The sequence below is a fragment of the Sphaerodactylus townsendi genome, linkage group LG01 (assembly GCF_021028975.2).
Source record: "Sphaerodactylus townsendi isolate TG3544 linkage group LG01, MPM_Stown_v2.3, whole genome shotgun sequence".
NCBI classification, from domain to species: domain Eukaryota; kingdom Metazoa; phylum Chordata; class Lepidosauria; order Squamata; family Sphaerodactylidae; genus Sphaerodactylus; species Sphaerodactylus townsendi.
Genome location: NC_059425.1, coordinates 26,124,472 through 26,144,397, shown reverse-complemented (window position 1 = coordinate 26,144,397; position 19,926 = coordinate 26,124,472). Strand labels below are relative to the sequence as shown.

The 19,926-nt window shown below is 45.8% G+C and overlaps 1 protein-coding gene across 2 annotated transcripts; it reads left to right on the top strand.

Moving 5' to 3' along the window:
• The first annotated feature begins 1,927 nt into the window (after positions 1 to 1,927).
• On the top strand, positions 1,928 to 18,026 carry MUS81 (MUS81 structure-specific endonuclease subunit). Of its 2 annotated transcripts, none has more exons than XM_048514840.1 (16): positions 1,928 to 2,083; positions 2,782 to 2,914; positions 4,579 to 4,718; positions 7,193 to 7,291; positions 7,578 to 7,658; positions 8,279 to 8,367; positions 8,962 to 9,132; positions 9,505 to 9,609; positions 10,659 to 10,780; positions 12,511 to 12,617; positions 13,947 to 14,063; positions 14,289 to 14,384; positions 15,640 to 15,762; positions 16,091 to 16,194; positions 17,103 to 17,186; positions 17,553 to 18,026. In XM_048514840.1, the coding sequence occupies exons 1-16, from the start codon at positions 1,970 to 1,972 to the stop codon at positions 17,617 to 17,619; spliced, it is 1,752 nt and encodes a 583-aa protein (XP_048370797.1). In that variant the 5' UTR covers positions 1,928 to 1,969; the 3' UTR covers positions 17,620 to 18,026. The 2 variants fall into 2 exon arrangements, with proteins under 2 accessions (XP_048370797.1, XP_048370790.1); XM_048514833.1 differs by having other exon boundaries at positions 2,782 to 2,929.
• The last annotated feature ends 1,900 nt before the right edge of the window (positions 18,027 to 19,926 follow it).

Genomic DNA, 19,926 nt, shown 5'->3' with positions numbered 1-19,926 from the left:
TTTTTGTTTCTTTTGGCTTACCTCCAATAATAGTTATTTTTCCTTCTTCCTGTTTCTAATGTTGTTTGTTTATGTGTTTTTATTTAAATTATTTTATAATCTTAAATGTGTTTTAATTGTTCAAATGCTTTAAATGTTGCTGCCTTGAAGACCCTGGTCGGGTGGAAAGGCGCTATCAAAACATTTTAAATAAAACAAATAAATTGAAACAGAGAATCTAGGGGGGCATTTGATGGAGTGCAAGGTGGTAATATTGTGGGACAAACTGTACTGCCTGTTTTGGACACAGAAATACAATGTCTGTTTTAGATTGTAAGGCAGAAAAGCCAGGGTCAAAGGCCAGGGTTGGCAGCTGCTGTTGCAGAGTATACGCCTCAGACATCTGGTGTTTATCAAGCCAGAATAGATAAGTTCTATCTTTGAATAGGGTCTGTGTTTTTTGTCTGTTTAGACCAATTATCTGTCTTGTTAGAACTGTTACCTTATATTGAGTAACCAATCAGTATGAGCCTCGAACTTCTAGGTTGTGGGAAAATGTATAAGAAAGAGTGTCTTTGTTCTTTCTCTCTTGAGACGTGTTTTGGGCGTAGCCCTGGTGTCTCCAATTCTTATTGCAATAAAAAGCTGCTTCACGAGACCAACTGTGTCTGGACAAGCTTTTATTTGTCTAACAATATAAGTGGGAGGCCATTTGATGGAAGCTAGAGAAAGACTCAGGTGGTTGAAGTTAAGACCTTGTTTACTGATTTGAGCTAATTAGGATACTATTCTGCACAGATAAAGATTTTTTTAAAGCCTGAATGGGGTTATGGGAGAATCTCCTGGAATTTCCTTTTCCTTTGTTTTCAAAACAGGAAACAGCCTTTCTGTGGCTGAACAATCTAGGCTCTAGATTGTTTACACAGGCTGGTCAAAATAGGCATATTCTTTTAAAGAAAAGTCCATACTTGTTCTCCACACTTTTATCCCTAAAGGTCACACTTTTCCTCTGGAGAATATTGGCTATCAACAAGAACTTCAGCTGCAGAGAATTCCTATCCCCTTCGTTATAGAACTAAAGTTCCCATGGTTCTTTGGGAAGAAGAGACATTGGAGAACCATTTTAAGAATCTGTGCAGTAGTTATGCCTCCCTTGAGTGTCACTTGCTTCTTGGAGAGGACAGAATGAGTTGAAGTAGATCAAAGGGTGTCAGATTTTGCACCAGGCTCCATTTTCCCTAGCTACGCATCTGACCTGAATGAATATAAATATTAGGGGAAGTATATTTAAGTAAGCTTCAGCAGGGAAGCTTTGTTGGTCTGTAGTAGTACAACAAAATTCAAGTCCAGTGGCACCTTGAAGAACATTTGCCTGTTACATTGAAGGGACAGCAGAAGCCAGGATGCAGAGGTATAACTCTTTGTAACCTGATCTGAATATAAAGGCGACAGATCTTGATTCTAATTTTTATTTGGTGAATTGAGCTTTGATCCACAAAAGTTTGTAGTGGGGAAAATGCTGATGGTCTTTAAGGTATTACTGGACTCAACTTTTGATCTGTATTTTAAAAAGGATCTGCAGAAATTGATCAATAATCGGACAATGTCCCTGTAAAGCCAATGATTCAGCTCAGGGTGTTTATTTTTTTCTTCCCGAACAGATCAGGATAAAAGTGGGTCAAACAGGAAAAAACCACACCCAGCTAACTCGCTGGAGGGTGGGTGCGGCTCCCCTTTACGGTTGCAGCTGGGCGCGGAAACTTGAGCCGATCAAACTAAGAACAGTTTCACGACCCGCCTTTCTTTTACTTGGTCTGTGGTTCCTTCCTGCCGCCAGGGGGCGCAGCGCGCATGCCTAAACTATAGCCGAAGCCCGCTCTACTCTATTCATATTCGAAGCGCAGCCATAGGTGACTCTATGGTAAGAATGTCCGACAAGTTCCGGGTTAAAGGGGGCTAGGCGGAAGCAGGGTGTTCCCGACTTCAAATCATGCCGAAGCCTCCTCGAGAATTCCCAAATCCTTTATTCAAACGTTGGTTGGAAGAGTGGCGTGACCAGGCCGGCGAGCGTGGCCGCTTTAGGCTGCAACGGACCTATGAAAGGGTAGGCAGGTCACGTCCCTTGTGAAATCTTCATTCTCTTCTTAACTTGCCTCGATCATTCTTATTTTAGTTCAGTCTCATTAGTGCGCCGCCTCTTTCTAATAGACCACACGTCTTATAAAAGATTATCCCTCTTTGTTCAAAAATACTGACACCCTTTTGGGTCCTTTGCAGCTTCTCAGGTTAAATTCCTCCCTTTTAGCTGAACGGTTTGCTCCCACCACCCCTCACTTTAGGGATAAACCACATGTTCTTTAAAGGGAAATCCTATTCTGGTTATTATGCTTCGCGGAATAGGTTGTATCCACGAGTGTATTTGAATCTCCCCTGACTGGACTGCCATTTTCCTGTCTTTCTGCATCAAAGTTTGCAAATGAAACAGATTTCTGTGGTGTGTGGCACAGCCAGCGCAGAGATTGGGCCAATCTGAGCAGACTTAATCTGACACCCTGCTGGTGGCTGCTGTTGTTTTCCAGAGGTCAGCATGATGGTACAGTAGGAAAGCCATTGAATTGGCAGGCATGAACCTGCCTGCTTTGGTTACAGGGTGTCAGTTACTTCTGCAGCCTAGGTGTTGGTTGGAGGAAATACTACTGATTTTTCCTTCCCCCTTTAACACTCATTTTACTCCTTGTTAAAGAAACTGAAAAATGGCGAGCGGCTGAGTAAGGTTTTCTTTGTCCTGGCTCACACCAACAGGCGCTGAGCTCCCTCCTCAAGTATCCACTCCCTCTGCACAGTGGGCGTGAGGCTCGGATTCTGCAGTACTTTGGTGAGCACATTTGCCGCCAGTTAGATGAGCAGCTGGAGAAGCACCGCCATGCACAGGAGGGTATGTCATTAGCAGGTGGGGGTGTTGAAAGCGTATGTGTGATCAGATATATACAAAGATCTGTAGATGTTCTGTTCTTCTAAGATTCAGCCCAGAATTTGTTATGTGGTGTACTGGTGGTGTCAGGATGGACCCCTTGGCTCATCCCCCCTCCCCCTTTCAGCCTTCCAGGATCAGAGCTCATCTCTGTGGCGAGCTCACTAGATGGCCTCCTGTGAGCCTTTAAGTCTTGGTCCCCCATTTACTAAATGGAGGGTAATGATCCTGGCTTTAAAGGATTGTTGTAAGGTTTGCAGGAGGATAACTCTGTGAAGGGAGATGGCTTTGGTCACCTTGGTTGAAGGCCTATCCAGAGCTAGAAAGGGGAAATACAGCCCTGCTAGTTCTGCTGGATCTCTCAGTGGCCTTCAGTAGTATCAACCATGGTACACTACTGAGCCGTTTTCCAGCTCTGGGTCTAAGGGGTACTGTGTTCAGTGATTCAAATACTATATGGGGGTTACTCCTGGAAAGTAGTATTGGGGAGTTTCTGCTTTGCCCCATAGCCATTGGCCCGTGGGGTTCTTCAGGGTTCGATCTTATTCCCCATGTTATTTTGTAATATCTGTATGATGATACCACAGGGGAAGGTCTTCAGGAAGTCTGGGCTACAGAGTCACCAATTCCAAGGATTTGGATTTTTAGTTTGTCAGCTGTACCCATTCCTTGTTCAGCCAAATCTAGCCATAGTGATCCATGCCTTAGTTAGATGTAGACTGGACTTCTGCAATGCACTCTACTTGGGCCAGCTATGAAGAGCATTCAGAAGCTGCAGCTAGTATAGAATGCTGCGGCTAGACTCCTGGTCAAGACCATCTTGAGGGAACATATGGCCTCAATACTGACTATGGATCCACTCTCAAGCCCAATTCAAGGTATTGTTTTTCACCTTTAAAGCCCTACATGGCTTGGAACCAAGATATCTGAAAGACCCGTATGTTCCTGCCTGGGAATTAAGATCACAGGGCAAGACCCTATTGATTGTCCCACCTAACAAAAGAGGCTCCTGTGGTACGCACAAGAAAGGACCTTTTTAGTGGTAGCCCCATGATTATGGTATCATAGAATCATAATTAGAAGGGATCATATATTCCCAAGTCCCTCAGCCTTTCCTCATAAGGCTTGGTCTTCAGGCCCCTCATCATCTTCATAGATCTCTGTACCTGCTCCTTTCTATTAAGGCCTCCAGAACTGCACACAGAACTGCAGAAGTGCTCCCTGTGCAGCCTCACCAGCGCAGTATACAGCAGGACTATGACATCTTGTGATTTGTATGCTATGCTTCTGTTGATAGACCTTAAGATTACATTAGCCTTTTTTGTGGCTGCATCACACTGGTTGCTGAGCCCCAAGATCTTGTTGACATACCCTGCTACCCAGGGAGGTGTGTGTGGTTCCATCTCTTTCAATCTTCAGGAGGCCGTTGAAGACAGTTTTATTTAGAACTGCATTTGACTGATTGGCAGTCCTGATTGAGATTTTAAATTGAATTATTTTATGTGTTTTTTATCTTTGTTTTTTAAGCCACCCTGGCAAATAATTTTAATGAATGAATGAATGAATGATAAATAAAAGTGCTGTAACCATTATAAAGGTGCTGGTTGAATTTTTTTTATTAATTTCAGATCTGGTGGCCCCAACTACCTCTGGGAGTGGGCAAGAAGACGGCCCTCCCAGCAACAGAGATGTACTGGCCAGTGACGTTCCATTCCTGCCTGCCCCTTTTTCTACCAAGCCTGACCAGCTTCAAGGACAGCAGTTAAAGGTAAGAATGTGATGTGTTTTCACCGTGTCCTTTGTTCTAACTTTTGTTTCGGTTAGCAAAGTTGTCTTGAGTGGTTGTACAGTGAATCAGTGCTAGCTTTATTCCCAGTTGAAAATTCTTCCTGATCACTGGAACAAAACACTTAATTTTTGAAAAAGTAGACTGTAACAGATTGTTGTGTAAGCCAGAAGTTTATGTCCTGCATGTAACGCAAACATAAGCAATTGCCTCGCTTTCTCTTTGCAAGTCCATTCCTTAGACATCAAATGTCTGAGGGGCACAGCCATAGAGGTAAGAAAATACAAGTGTCACACTACTTTGACTACCTGGTACCAAAGTAGACCTGTGATGCAGATAGGGAAATTGCATTTGCTTTGTATCTCTGTGATATTCTGTATTTGCTACTGATTGCCACCCAAAGGTGCAGGTTCAGTTTAAAAACGGCAATATAGATCAAAACTGTATTGGTAACTTGGCTGTGACTCTTGACTGCCCAGAACTTTACTGGTGCCTTAAAAAAATTGCCACTCAGAGCAGGCTGGGAGGCTCTTTGTTAACTTTTTCACCGGCTCCTGTTCTTCTTATCCCCAATGAATTCTGCAGACATTACAAGGAGTTAAAACTTATCTTTAAGATTAATCTACTGAGGTTTGCTGATTAAGCTGATGCTGACATCACAGAAGCAGCCTGGATTTTGTTTCCTGTTTAGAAGAAACTGATTTTCTGTACCCATGTCAATCTGGATGAGCTTTATTAGGAGCAAGGCAGGGGGAAACACTACCTGTTGATTCTCCTCCTTGATCTCTAAGTGGCTTTTGGTACCATAGACCATTGTATTTGGCTGGACCGGTTCCAGGGAACGGGGTTGGGGAACACTGTGTTAACAGTAGTTCTCCTCCTACCTTCTGGGTCAGATCCAGAAGATTGTAATTGGGGGGCGGGGTTGTTCTTACAGTCCTGGGAGCTGCTTTCTGGAGTTCCCCCAAGCCCAGTCCGTCCCCTACACTATTCACGAGAGCTAGCGTGGTATAGTGGTTAAGAACAGGTGGATTCTAATGTGGAGAACCAAGTTGGATTCCTCACTCCTCCACCTGAGTGGCGGAGGCTTATCTGGTAAACCAGGTGTGTTTCCGCACTCCTACACATTCCTGCTGGGAGATGTTGGGCTAGTCACAGTTCTCTCAGTCTCACCTACCTCACAAGGTGTCTGAGAGGAAGGGAAAGGAGCTTGTAAGCCACCTTGAGTCTCCTTACAGGAGAGAAAGGTGTGGTATAAATACAAACTCTTCTTCAGCATCTACATGAAGCTGCTGGGTAAGGTGATCAGGAGATTTGGAGTCAAGTGTCATCAGTATGCAGATGATACCCAGCTCTGTCTCTCCATTTTATCAGTGTTAGGAGAGGCGCACCATGTGCTGGACCATTGCCTGAAAGCAGGTACGGATGAGGACCAACAAACCAAGGCTGAATTCAGACAAAACAGAGGTTCTCTGTGTTCCAGTCTCCCAAGTCCATGAAATCATAGAGCACCTGATTCTGGATGGGATTATATTGCCCCAGAAGGACTAGCGTGAGATCTGGGGGTGCTCTTGGATTAATCGCTGTCCTTTGAGGTTTGGGTGATGGCAACGAGGAACTCCCTGCAGCTCTGTCGGTTATGCCAGCTCCACCGTTTTTGAACAAAGGGGACCTGGCCACAGTGTTACATCCTCTGGAAATCTCTCGATTGGACTACTGTAAAGCACTCTACATAGGGCTTTCCTTGAAGATGGACTGGAAGCTGGAACTGGTGCCGCATGCTGTTAGCTGGTATATCTGACTGGACACACATTGCCCCAGTCCCTAAGGAACTGCGCTGGTTCCCAATTAACTCCTGGGCCCAATTCAAGGTGTTAATCTTGACACACAAACCTGTAAATGGCTTGAGCCTTGCCAACCTGAAGGAGCCTCTGCGCCCATGTGTACTTGCCTGGGCACTGAGGTCACGGGGAAGGCATCTCTGGGGGTACCTCCCCCTACCAAGGAGCAGGGCGCAGGGTCATGCAGCAGGAAGTGATTGCCCCTAGGCTCTGGAATAGCCTCCCCTTGGGGATTTGCCATGCACCTACCCTTTCTGGGTTTAGACACATGGCGAAGTCCTTTGCCCAGGCATTCAGCCTCCCTGGAAATCCCCTCTACACCTTCTGGTCTGGGGGATGGGGGAGTGGGGATTGGAGCGATTTTAATACTATTTTTATTGTTTGAATTGTTATATTTATGATGTTTTTATTGTGGTTTTTTTGTTGCTTCAAACCTGTGTAAGTCGCTTAGAGACACTTGTATAAGGCAGGGTATAACTGTTTATAAATAAAATTAAATTTTAAAAAAATGACAATTACCAAGTAAATGCCACAAGAGAGAATTTTGCAGAGCGGTGAGAAGACCTCCTGGGAAGAGTCCCTAAAGGGAGCACACCTCATTCTTTGTGCTTTTAGAAAACCAAGTCTGTGTCACACCGACGTGCCCGTGGATACTTCCCTGCTCAACGGTCTGGGGCCTGTGCCGTGTTGGTGGCTCTTTACCAGGACAGCACTGTAAGTTACAGGCAGCTTAAAATCTCAAGAAAGGCACGTGGTTATTGGGACAAGGGAGGGTGACCTCATTTTCTAGACTCCCTGTGTCCAGCGTAATACCAGCGTGAATTTGCGGGATTTTGAGTTCTGGACTCCATTGTGTCCAGCGTAAATTATGGGGATTTTGAGTTCAGAACTTCTGGGTTTCCCAGTGGGGCTGCAGAGGCTGGCAGGAGAGAGGGCTGAGTCGACACAATTCTGCAAAAACAAGCTAAAAATCTCTGCTGTAATTTTGTGCCTTTCCCAGAATCCTCACACTCGTGGATACCTGACAAAGTCAGAGCTTCAGCGAGCAGCCCAGCCGCTGTGTGATAAATCTTTCTTTCTGGTGAGTCTCCGCATGTCCTTATCACCTGGAGCGAACATGCACTTGTGAAGCAACTTTGGTCACCCCTGCTGTGTGACCCTAGAACACCTTATTTTGCCTTTCTCTCTGTTCCTTGATATTCTCTGTTCATCATTCACCTTTCCTTTAAAGAAAAAGAATAGTTTGGCTTTATATCCCACCTCTCCTGTAAGGAGACTCAAGGTAGCTTACAAGCTCCTTTCCCTTCCTCTCCCCACAACAGACTCCTTGTGAGGTAGGCAAGGCTGAGAGAATTCAGAGAACCGTGAATAGCCCAACATCTCTTAGCCGAATGTGTAGGAGTGCGGAAACACATCTGGTTCACCAGATAAGCCTCCGCCACTCAGGTGGAGGAGTAGGGAATCAAATCCGGTTCTCCAGAGCTGCTCTTAACCACGCTGACTCTCAAAGAAGAATACTCCTTATCCATAGTCAAATCAAAATTGATGATAAAATAAATGTTTTTTGAGGAGCGGCTAAAAGCCGAGGGCAGCGCTTTTACGTAAGTCTCTTTCTACCACTGGTGTTTTTATACAGAATAAAGACATTCAAATTAATAGCCAAATCTATAGTGCTTATGTTAATTTTTTTCATTCTTGTAGGCTGGTCCTGGAAGTAAGATCACTGCCTGGTCTGCAGTCAGCACTTTGATTCGCAAGGAGCTGGTCCTCAAGACCAACATCCCAGCTAGGTGAGGCTTTCTGCTACAGAATCCCTATCAATCAAATGTAGTTGGTTTATGAGCTTCTTGCATAACTTGTTATTGTGTCCCCAAGCTACATTCACAAGTGCTTGAAATGTTGCATTAAAAAAAACCCTTCCCCCCATGGAACTCTCCAGATTCTTGAAGAGTCACTGGCATTCCAGCAATCCTTGCCATGTTTTGGGTACCAGTCATCACATCTGTGTGGATCAGTGGGGCCCATGATTAAATTGTGGGGTGGATCGACTTGCCATCAATCTAGGGGAGGGGGTCTGCAACCTGCTGCTCTCCAGATGTTCATGGACTACAAATCCCATCAATTGGCCATGCTGGCAAGGGCTGATGGGATTTGTAGTCCATGAACATCTGGAGAGCTGCAGGTTGCAGACCTCTGATCTAGGGGAACCCATGTGTCTGTGTGCTGTTGTTCCTAGTGGACTCTGCTGTGCGGCATATTGTAACAGAGTTTGTTGCTTGGGATTGGAGGAGGTGAGGAACAGCATTCAAAATGAGGTACAAGAGGGATGGAGTCTTGTTGGACCCGAGCGGAGGCAGCTTTGAGTCATTTACTTCCTTTGGCAGGTATTCGCTAACAGAATCCGGGCTAACGTTGGCCAAAGAGTTGTCGTCTTTGGGGAAACTGCCTCTTTCGCAGGATAATGACCTCAGCCACCCAGCTACTGGAACTGAAGAGCCTTTGGTGGATTCAGAGGGAGATGATGGGCGGGTCTCAGGTCAAGACACCTCTCCTGCGTGAGTGGCCTCCCTGCTCCCCAAGCTGCAGGCAACTACCCCTCTCCACAGGGGAGGAGTTTTTCTCCTCAGGTTCAGTTGAATGACAGGGGTGATATAATTGCCAGAGCGTGTCTGTTGAGGTAAAGACTATGACTGGCCCCAGTGAAGGGATAGTTTGCTGCTTCTTGGCTCCTGAGCCATTCTGGGTGTTGGCCATTCCTTGTACTTACTGACCTGTATGAAACGTCCCAGCCATACTGAGTCTTAGGAACACAATTCCTGTGGTAAGGAAGAGAAATGCTATGCCAAGATCTTGCAAGATGAGATCTCTAGAACAGGGGAAGTTCACCCCTCCAGGTAAACTTGCTGGATTTTTCTTTCTTTCCGCAGGGAACGCAGTGGGGAGCCGAGGCCAGAGGTGTTTAAACCCCAGTTTACCTTTCATCCAGGACACTTTGATGTGGTTTTGTGTGTGGATTTCATTGAAACAACAGGGTGAGCAGCTGCTCTGTCGAAGTGGGATTGGTTGTCTGGAGAAACTGGTGATTAGATGTAGGGTATATTTGCAGGATCAAACTCTAGTTTGTTGTGGATTCAGTCACTGATCACATTTCAGAGTTTCTTCATTGCCTTCCTGTCTGACGGAGGAGAGAAGCTGTGATTTGTGTCAGTTATTTTTTGAAAAACCCTTAATTCTGTCTGTTGTGGGTTTTCTGGGCTGCACGGCTGTGGTCTGGTAGTTTTAGCTGCTAACATTTCACCTGCATCTATGGCCACTCCACACTTTGCCTCAGAGAGAAACACAACTTACCATGACATGACTCTGAAAATGCCACCCATAGATTTGGGCAAAATGTTAGGACAGTGGTTCTCAACCTGGGGGTCAAACGACCCTTTCACAGGGGTCGCCTAAGACTCTCTGCATCAGTGTTCTCCATCTGTAAAATGGATAAATGTTAGGGTTGGGGGGGTCACCACAACTTGAGGAACTGTATTAAGGGGTCGTGGCATTAGGAAGGTTGAGAACCACTGTGTTAGGAGATAAAATGGCCAGGCCGTGGTCACACAGCCAGTTAATTCCGGCCAAAAAATCCTTTGACAATATATTAATACTGCAGCATTGGCCTGTCTAGAATAGATAGAATACTATTGTGGTTTCTGAGGGTTACTGTTCTTTTATGTTTTGTTTTACAGCTGCTTCTCTTATCAGTTTAATAGGTTATTTTGATTTCACTTATAGCAGCTGTTGCTTTCCTGAACTGGCCCTCAGTGATCACTTCTTGTTCTTCACTTTGGGCCAAAGCAGTTCCTCACTTAATTTGTTTTCTTCTCCTTCTTTTGTTTTGTTACGTTCATAATTGTAATTGTGGTGGGCAGTGAGCGAACAGCTTCTGCTAACGGGTGTGGCTGAAGCGACCTAGAACTCCCTCATTGTGAAGGCTGGGACGGGTATTTCAGAATAACAACCTTGGGATAAACATTTCCAGATTTCTGGCCACGCAACAAACTCTAAATAGCTGCCTCGCCCTCCCTTTTTCTTTTAGCGGCCCGACGTCCCGCAAGCGAGACTTGGTGAATGAACTCGAGCGAAACGGTGTTCCTTTCAGCATCCGGAAGCTTCATGTTGGAGATTTCCTGTGGGTGGCTAGGGAGAGGAACTCTGCAGGTGGGAGCTGTTTGGATCCTGGATCCTTTTGAAACACATCACTTCATGAGTTTGCAAAGAACTGGAGCCACTTGCTTCTGGAGGTAGTGCTCATTGCCGCAAGCCAGGATGCTGTTTGGGTTTTTTCCCCTTCCAGTTCCCAGCAACCAGCAGCTGACCAGCAGTTTCCCCAGGCCTGCTTGTGTTTCGCAGGTCATACAGATCTCCTGCCTTCCCCATTCTTGTTTCCTGAGGGCAAGCACTGGGCAGCAGGGAGCCTTTCTTGTTAGGCTACATCAGAGCGTGTAATGGTTTTTTAATTTGCTCTTTGTTCTCTGAAGTTCGTAACAACATAATACAGCACACGATAAAATAACAAAAAAAGTAAGCATTTAAACAAATAAAATAAATAATAGGATGTTGTGGGTTTTCTGGGTTACCGTATATACTCATGTATAAGTTGAATTTTTCAGCACATTTTTAATGCCGAAAAAGCTCCCCTCGACTTATATGCGGGTCATTAAAAATTTTTTTGTGTTTTTACTTTGCCGGCCAGCAGGGGCCGCAGTTTTTAGGCTAGCGGCACCAAAATTTCAGGGTCCCCTCAGAAAACACTCCTGATGATAACTGCCAAGTTTGGTAAAGTTTGGTTCAGGGGGTCCAAAGTTATGGACCCCCAAAGGAGGTGCCCCTATTCCCCATTGTTTTCAATGGGAGCTATTAGTAGATGGGGCTACCCTTTCGAGGATCCATAACTTTGGACCCTCTGAACCAAACTTCATCAAACCTAGCTGGTATCATCAGGAGAGTCTCTTTATGATACCAGCCAGGTTTGGTAAAGTTTGGGTCAGGGGATCCAAAGTTATTGACCCCCAAAGGGGGTGCCCCATCCCCCATTGTTTACAATGGAAGCTAATAGTAGTTTTTCCATTTCTGATAATATCCCTCTTAAAATCTAAGTTGGGTTACATTTGGGCATACAGATGATGATGAGGAATCCAGTTTTGAAGGATTTTAACTCTTGTGTTTTAGCTTGGTTGCTGGTTGAGCAAAGGTTTTTGTACTTTTAAACTTATTGTTGATACCATATTGTTCTTGTTGACCCTTTTTTCCACTTACAGAGCCAGTTTACTGTTTTTCTTTGAAATAAATATTCAAAAACATTTAACCTACTGATGCCTCAATTGATGTAATTTTATTGGTATCTATTTTTATTTTTGAAATTTACCAGCAGCTGCTGCATTTCCCACCCTCGACTTATACGCGAGTCAATAAGTTTTCCCATTTTTTGGTGGTAAAATTAGGTGCCTCGACTTATATGCAGGTCGACTTATACACGAGTATATACGGTATATGGCTGTATTCCAGTAGCATTTTCTTTGCCAGCCACAGATGCAGGTCAAACGTCAGGAGAAAATGCTACTGGAACACGGCCATACAACCCACAACACTCCAGTGATTCCAGTCGTAAAAGCCTTTGACAATACAAATTTAAAAAATCATTTTACTACGCTGCTGTTGTTTTCACTAAATCAGCAATCCATAAAAAACTTCTGATCTTAGGCAAAGTTCTATGAATTTTTTTTTCTGGCATGCCATTTCAGAGGAGAGTCCACTGAAAAAGAGCAAGATCTCCCCCCTGTGGCCTGGGAGTGATTGTCATAAAGCACAACAAAGAACCCCTGTTGGGAAATTCAGAGCTGGCTTGTGGGTGTATCTATTGTTATCCTAACCTGCCTTTTGCCTTTCAGGGCAACTACTTACAGCCCAGGAGCTGGTGCTGGACTATGTGGTGGAACGGAAACGGATGCCTGATTTGTGTGGCAGCATCATTGATGGCCGCTTTCATGAGCAGAAGGTGCTGGGTTATGAGGAGGCTGGCAACAGGGCCTTTTGAGGGGCTGGGTGGGATCTGAGATGTCTGGAAGCAGGAAGCCGCCACAGGGCTTGGCCCCAGGACCTGTGTTCAGTGGCCTGCGGAGTTCATTTCCTTCCAAGACTAAATCAGAGTTTGAACACATGTGTAGAATCAGAGTTGGAACAGACCACAAGAACCATCCAGTCCAACCCCCTGCCATGCAGGAACACACAATCAAAGCACTCCTGACAGATGGCCATCCAGCCTCTGTTTAAAAATTTCCAAAGGAGACTCCACCACACTCCTAGGTAGTGCATTCCACTGTCGAATAGCCCTGACAATCAGGAAGTTCTTCCTAATGTTTAAGTGGAATCTCTTTTCCTACCCCTTGAATCCATTGTTCCGTGTCCTACTCTGAGGCAGCAGAACACAAGCTTGCTCCCTCTTCGGCATGTCATCCCTTCAAATATTTAAACATAGCTATCATGTCCCCCCTTAACCTTCGCTTCTCCAGACTAAACATCCCCAACTCCCCAAGCCTCTCTTCGAAGGGCATGGACTCCAGACCTTTTACCATTTTGGTTCTCCTCCTCTCCTCCTTCAAAGCAGAATGCGTGGCTTTCTTGTTCTAACATTTCACCATTGGGAAAAGAGTAAGTGCATGGAGAGATTGCGTGTTTGTGTATACAAGTATGGCTGTCCTTCAGGTAATATTTCCTGATAGGATACTCTGTAGCAGCAAAATAAAATGGGAATCCAGGTCTCACAAAAGCTTATTGTTTATTTATTTTTGTTATTAAATGTATACTTTGTTTTTCTGCCCAATTGGGTCCTAAACAATGATCCTGTGAGGCTGGTGAGGTTGAGCGTTTGTGGCTGGCCCAAGTTCCCCCAGTGGGCTTCCGTGGCAGAGTGGAGATTTGAACTTGGCTGTCCCAGATGCTAGTTCAACACTCTAGCCATTAGGCCAATGTGGTGTGCCACTGTGGAACTAATGAAGCGTGAACTTTTTTCTCCTTGTTTTTCTGTCACGTGCACCACATTTGAGGTTGGTTAGACTGAGACCATGGGACTGGTCACCTGTTGAGCCTGCTTGGCAGAGTGGAGATTCAGTCCTAGTTGTCTCAGAGTGACTCTTTTAACAATTATCCTTTGCTGTCTCACTGACATAAATGTCAAATAAATTCTGTCAGTCTCCGAGGTGACACTGGATTCTTGTTTTATTTTAGAGGCTGCTCAGGAGATTTAGTTGCTTGTATCACACACTAATTACCCAGTCCTAGGCAGATCATAATCCAGTCAACCTCTTTCTTTCCCGCCCTCATCCAGTTCCGTCTGCGGCAGTGTGGCATTTCTCACATCATCTACCTGGTCGAAGACTCTGGCTCTGTGCAACACCTTAGCCTACCTGAAAAGACTCTGCAGCAAGCAATCACTAACACCCAGGTACAAACTCTCCTTTGCCCAGATACCACGCACAGGAGCAGGATATCCTTGTCTTGCTGTGAGGATCTGTCCCAGAATCCACTGCAGCTTTGGATCCCCATCTCCTTTGCAAACCAGCCTCTGCTGTCCCTACCTGCTTGCGTGCAGCTCACATAGGGAGTTGCTGGAACTTCTGGGTAGGGGCCATCTACATCTTACTGATCCAACAATCCTCATTTCTCCCAGGTAGTGGATGGCTTCTTTGTCAAACGCACCTGTGATATTCGGGAATCGGCCGCATACCTGACTATTATGACACGTCAGCTGACTAAGTTGTATGGGGTGAGTGCCAACTGAAGGTATAGAGGGTCCTTACAACACAGAATGGTGAGATACTTAAGACTGTTGTAGGTTATGTTTCTTTTAAAGAAATCTTCAATGAAATGTGTTGAGCAATCTGGTACCTCTGAGTACCAGATTCTACAGAGACCAGCAAGGGGGAGGGTTCTTGCCTTCAGTTGTTCCAAACTTCAGAGGCATGAAGCTGTTCCCTGCTGGAAACAGGATACTTGAACACACAGCTCTTTCATCTGGCCCACCATGACAACTTTTGTGTTCTTAGAGCCAGCGTGGTTGTAGTGTTTAGGAGCAGGGGATTATTTATTTTATTTATTTATTTATTTATGGGATTTCTATACCGCCCAATCCCCAAAGGGCTCTAAACTGGAGGATTGGGTTTGTTTCCCCACTCCTCCACATGACCGGTTGACTCTTGTCTGGTGAACTGGATTTGTTTCCCTGCTTCTACCTGTGCAGCCTGCTGGGTGACCTTGGGCTAGTTACGGTTCTTTCTGAACTCTCTCAGCCCTACCTACCTCAAGGTGTCCGTTGTGGGGAGAAGGGAAAGGAGTTTGTAAGTTGCCTTGAGTCTCCTTACAGGACGGAAAGGTGGAGTGTAAATCCACACTCCTCTTCTTCTTATCTTGCCTCCTTCCCTCAATTCAAGTTGAGTAGGAGCTGGTGGACATTATTCAGAGTTGCTTGTAAGGTGCTCTACACATGCTCAGGAATATTCTTTACCATTTTGCATGCTGATAGTAGCTCTGCAGTGTTTAATTGATCAAAGGTTCTAGTTGCCTAAATGAGAGCCTTCAGTAAAGTGATTAGTGTGTGTATTTTTTTTCCCTTTCTTGTAATATTTTTCATACAAGTGCTTCCAAAATCCACACATGACAAACACTGTCCTAGAAGAGACTTTCCTTCTCCTCTCTTATCAGCAAGGAAGGTAACCAGCTGAGCTGGTATTACATGTGCATTTCCTTCCTTTCACAAATATTTTGCTTTTTTAATGCAAATATATACAGACTTCCACCTTAAGCAAGATATCTTGCAGCATACGAGGATTGCAGTGGAGGCACTTCCCAGCCTGGCTTGAATGCTGGTCCTCCTCTGGCTCAAGTTTTCTTCCCGGTCGAGAGAAATTAAGAGTCGATAAAAGAGCTTTTAATGATGGGCATTAGAAACCAGGGATTGGAAGGGGAAGGGCTGCTGTGGTGCCAGACCCAGGACTGAGAGCGCTCATCCTCTTTTTCCCTAGGACAAAACCCTTCTGAGTTGTACCAAGGAGGAATTGGAACGGGAGCGCCCCTTGCAGCCCAGGAACGACTCCTGCGTGCTCCTGACCTTTGCTGAATTCAACGAGGGAGCTGTGAAGAACAAGGTTGTTGGTCAGGAGAACGAGGGAACACGGGAAGGGGGGGTGCATTTCGAGGGGTTGCAGAGTGGCTCTTGATCAAAACATTGACCCTGGAAATACTGAAAAGAAACAAAAAGCCACCGTTCGTTCTTCCATATCCCCAGTACGCATTGCATCTGTTTATAATTTCAGTTTGAAAATTACTCCCATCATTTTCCCTCCCACGAAGCTTGGGGTGGGCGAGGGTGGGGGGAACTCTCTGTCTTTTACCTTCCAATCCTGGAGGAGAACGTGGGAATATCAGGGCATTTCCACTCATACTTATCCCATTTTCCTCTCCCTACACCTTCAGCCCCAGACAGTGAATGAGGTCTTTGCTCGGCAGCTCATGCAAATCAGCGGCATCAGTGGAGAGAAAGCAGCTGCCATCCTGGAGCAATACAAGACACCAGCCAGGTACCAGAGTTTGTGTGTGTGTGTGCTCTACTTTTACCTTTTCATGCAGGTGCCAGTGGACTAGCGCCCAAGGATGCTCTGCACCAGGGGTCCCCAACCTTTTTAGCCTGCAGGCACATTTGGAATTCTGACACGGCACGGAGGGCGCAGCAACAAAACGGATGCCACAAAATGGTTGCTGCAGGGGAGGCAGAGCCAGTCACGAAATTATTTGCACAGCTTAACTTCAGTGCAGCGCAGATCTTTGTGCTGAGATGGCTGCTGCTGCCAGAGCAACATTTTAAAATGCTTCTTTTTGTTTGTTTGTTTCTTCCTTCTTCGCAGCCAATCAAAATCCTTGCTGGGCAAAAGCTCTGCCTAGCCACGCCCATTTCCTAAAAACACTTGTGCACCTGAAAAGATGTTGGTGGTCTTGTGTTGGGTACCCCTCCTGTATACAGTGCAGAAGAGGGCAACCAAAGGCAACCACAAGGATGCAACACCTTCCTTGCAAAGAACACCTTCTGGTGTTGGTCATGGAAGGAAAGGAAGGCTGGTCTGACTCATAGAGCTCAATCCTGGACTTTTTACCATTGGGGAGTGGGGACCGCTGAGCTGGATGGGTTGATCTAGAAAGACATTTATTTCAGACTTGGTGGGGAAAAAACCCAGCAAGGGAGACCTTCTTCTCCTGCTGAAAAACATTTCCACGTGCCAAGGGAAGCCGCCATGAAAAGTAGCACCACCTCTTTCCTGCCCATAAAAACTTAAGTTCTTAAAAAAAGCAGCTTAAACTTTTTGAGGAAGGCCTGCCATGCTGTATGCCTCACCGCAGGCTTAGTGCCACTGTAGTCCTTTGGAGCAGAGGAGAATGCGGAGGGGATTTTGGGTTGCAAGTGAGTCAGTGTTTTTCCCCCCTCTCTCTGCAGCCTTCTAGCTGCCTACGCCACCTGCAGAACTGCACAGGAGAAAGAGCAGCTTCTCAGCGGCATCAAATGTGGGAAGCTGCAGAGGTGAGCAGTGGGATTGCCTGTGCCCCCCCCATCTCCCCCCCCCCCCAAGTTCTGTGTGTTTCTCTCCAGGCACAATTCAGCAGGAAGTTTCCCTCTGCAAAGGCCAAAGGTTGGGAGGCTTTTGGTGCCAAAAGGGGTCAAAACAGGCCTGGCAGTGAAGAGTTCTGGCCCATGGCTGACTTTTGCTGTGGGGTTTTTGAGGCCTTGACCTGCCGCCTTCCCTATCTGAGACTTGCACCTCTGCAATTGGTTGGGGGTTGTCCTGCTCTCTCCTGTGTGCTCCTGCGGCCGGGAGAAGATGTTGGGCTTTCCCTCTCGCGGCCCCTGATGCCTCCTCTTCTTTCCTTCCCTCTTTTTCCTTTCCAGGAACTTGGGTCCTGCTCTGAGCAAAACCTTGGCCCAGTTGTACTGCACTCCAGGACCCCTGCTTTGAACCCCCAGAACGAGTGCAAATTGTAGGGAGCCCCTGTCTTCTCTCAGCAGCGTACAAGCTGGATCATGGTGACCAAAATTGCTGAAGCGGTTGGTAATTAAAGCAAAGTCCAGCCCAAGCAGATGTGTCAAACACAGGTGCCGAGGGAAGGAGCGGTTGGTTGGCGTGTCTGTTGGAAAACCATGGATGCTTACTAGCCAGAGACCCACTTCTTTGCTAGGGGCTCACAAAGGGGCCGTATGCCCTCGCCTTAGAGGTTTTGGAAAAGAGCTTCTGCGGAGACACTTTAGTGCTAAATTATAGTTTTTCTTTTGGAACTTTAACTTCCCCCAACCGCTTCTCTGGGTTTTTTTAAAATCTGCTATGTTGTTCATATCCTAATAAAGTTGCATTCTAATTTTCTCTTATAGAGGACTGCTTAATGATCTCTAATGATCTGCTTAATGAGAGCCAGCGTGGTGTGGTGGTTAAGAGCAGATACACTCTAATCTGGAGAACTGGGTTTGATTCACCACTCTGCCACTTGAGCTGTGGAGGATTATCTGGTGAACCAGATTGGCTTGTGCATTCCAACACATGCCAGCTGGGTGACCTTGGGCTAGTCACAGTTCTTTGGAGGTCTCTCAGCCCACCCACCCCATAGGGTGTTTGTTGGGGGGAGGGGGAAGGGAAAGAAGATTGTAAGCCCCTTTGAGTCTTCTTACAAGAGAGAAAGGGGGGTATAAATCCAAATTCTTCTTCTTAATGGAAGCAAATCCTTGGCGCTGGAAATGGGAACAAAAGCGGAGAAACCCACTTGCCCCCTTCTCCAAGCATTACAAGGGACCCTAGCCTGACCTGTTAGATGCAAAGTCAAACTCCCATCATCATATTTTCTGGTACTGAAGTGCTTCTGTAGCCCAGGACACTGTCTGCCAGGAAGTTTTTCCTGTTCAAACAAGAGAGAACTGCGCAGGAGTATCACTTTTCATTTGGACGGGGGTTCTTTCCATCTTTCACCAGAAGAGGGGTTTGCAACTCTTCTCAGGCTGGCTCAGGCAGCCCTACCAGACCTTTGAAGGGCTTGAAACCATAAAGTGCAGCTGTTTTATCTGAATATTGGCTTAAAGGCAAAGAAGGCAAGAAAGAAGGTCAGTCTTTCAGGCAAATTCCTTTTCTCTGTATTCCTGGTGCCCTCAAATGGCAGAGGGAGAGGGAAGCATTAAAACAGTTCCAGTGGGCCATTGGAAGAATATATAATATTTGAAGACAAATATTTGGACTTTCTCCCTGTCTACATTTCAGTGTCCCACCTTGTTCGCATTGCAGACTGCCCTTTCTAATGGGACACTGGAAAAAAACGGCCAGGACTTCTGGCGGCCTTTCAGTGACTGCTTAAGTCACTGATGCCTCATTCCGGGCCATGCCTAATTTCAGCCATTTATTAATAAACAGTTACTGCTCTGTTTGCCTTTAATGCTAAGCTAATTTGTGCCTCACCCATGAATAAAGTTTTTAAAAATCAATACTTTTGTAAGTGTACAAAATCCAAGTGATTCTGCTAACCAGTTTTTTACCCTTTCCCAGCTGGATTTTTCCCTCTCCCCTCAGAATAATTAGGAATTTGCGGTGGCAGAAATGATTCTCAGCATCTCTCTCCAAAAATATATATTTGAATGACTTATTTGCCCAAGAAAGGAAGAGCTAGTCTGCAAGTACATTTTGTACTTTAACACGTTGTGAACTCATTGCCACGTGATGAGGCCACACTGTTACCGTTGTAAGTGACTTTTAAGAAGCCACTGGAAGAAGAGGCTGTTGGTAGCACGTAGAGGTGGCTGTCCCAGTCCAAAACAAGGGCCAGCCGCCAGTAGAAGCTGCACGTGCATGTTGAACGACCCATCTGCCTGCAACTTCTGCTAGCTATCACCATCCAAGATGCCTGCACTTAGTTGCCCGTCATGTGAGACAATTCAGCTGTTCAAGCTAGAAATGGAGCCTCCATGTGTAGAAGCAATATACCTTGGTGGTGGACCATTGTATTTATATCAGGCTTTCTGTAGGTTCTAAGTGTTTCCAAACTGTTCTGTAGTTGTTACAACAGCCTTGGGTGAAGGGCCAACATTATAATATCTTATTTTGCAGGTAGGGACGGTGAAGGAGAGCAGTTTGGTCCGAGCCTACCCAGTGAGTTTATAGCTGAGATCTGGAACACTCCTGGTTCCCACTCTTCACCAGTTTACTAAGCACAGGATCAACTCCTTCCCTGTTATTCTTTGTGAACTCCCCAGGCTAGGCTGTTTGGCTGGCCACTTCCAGCAACACGGT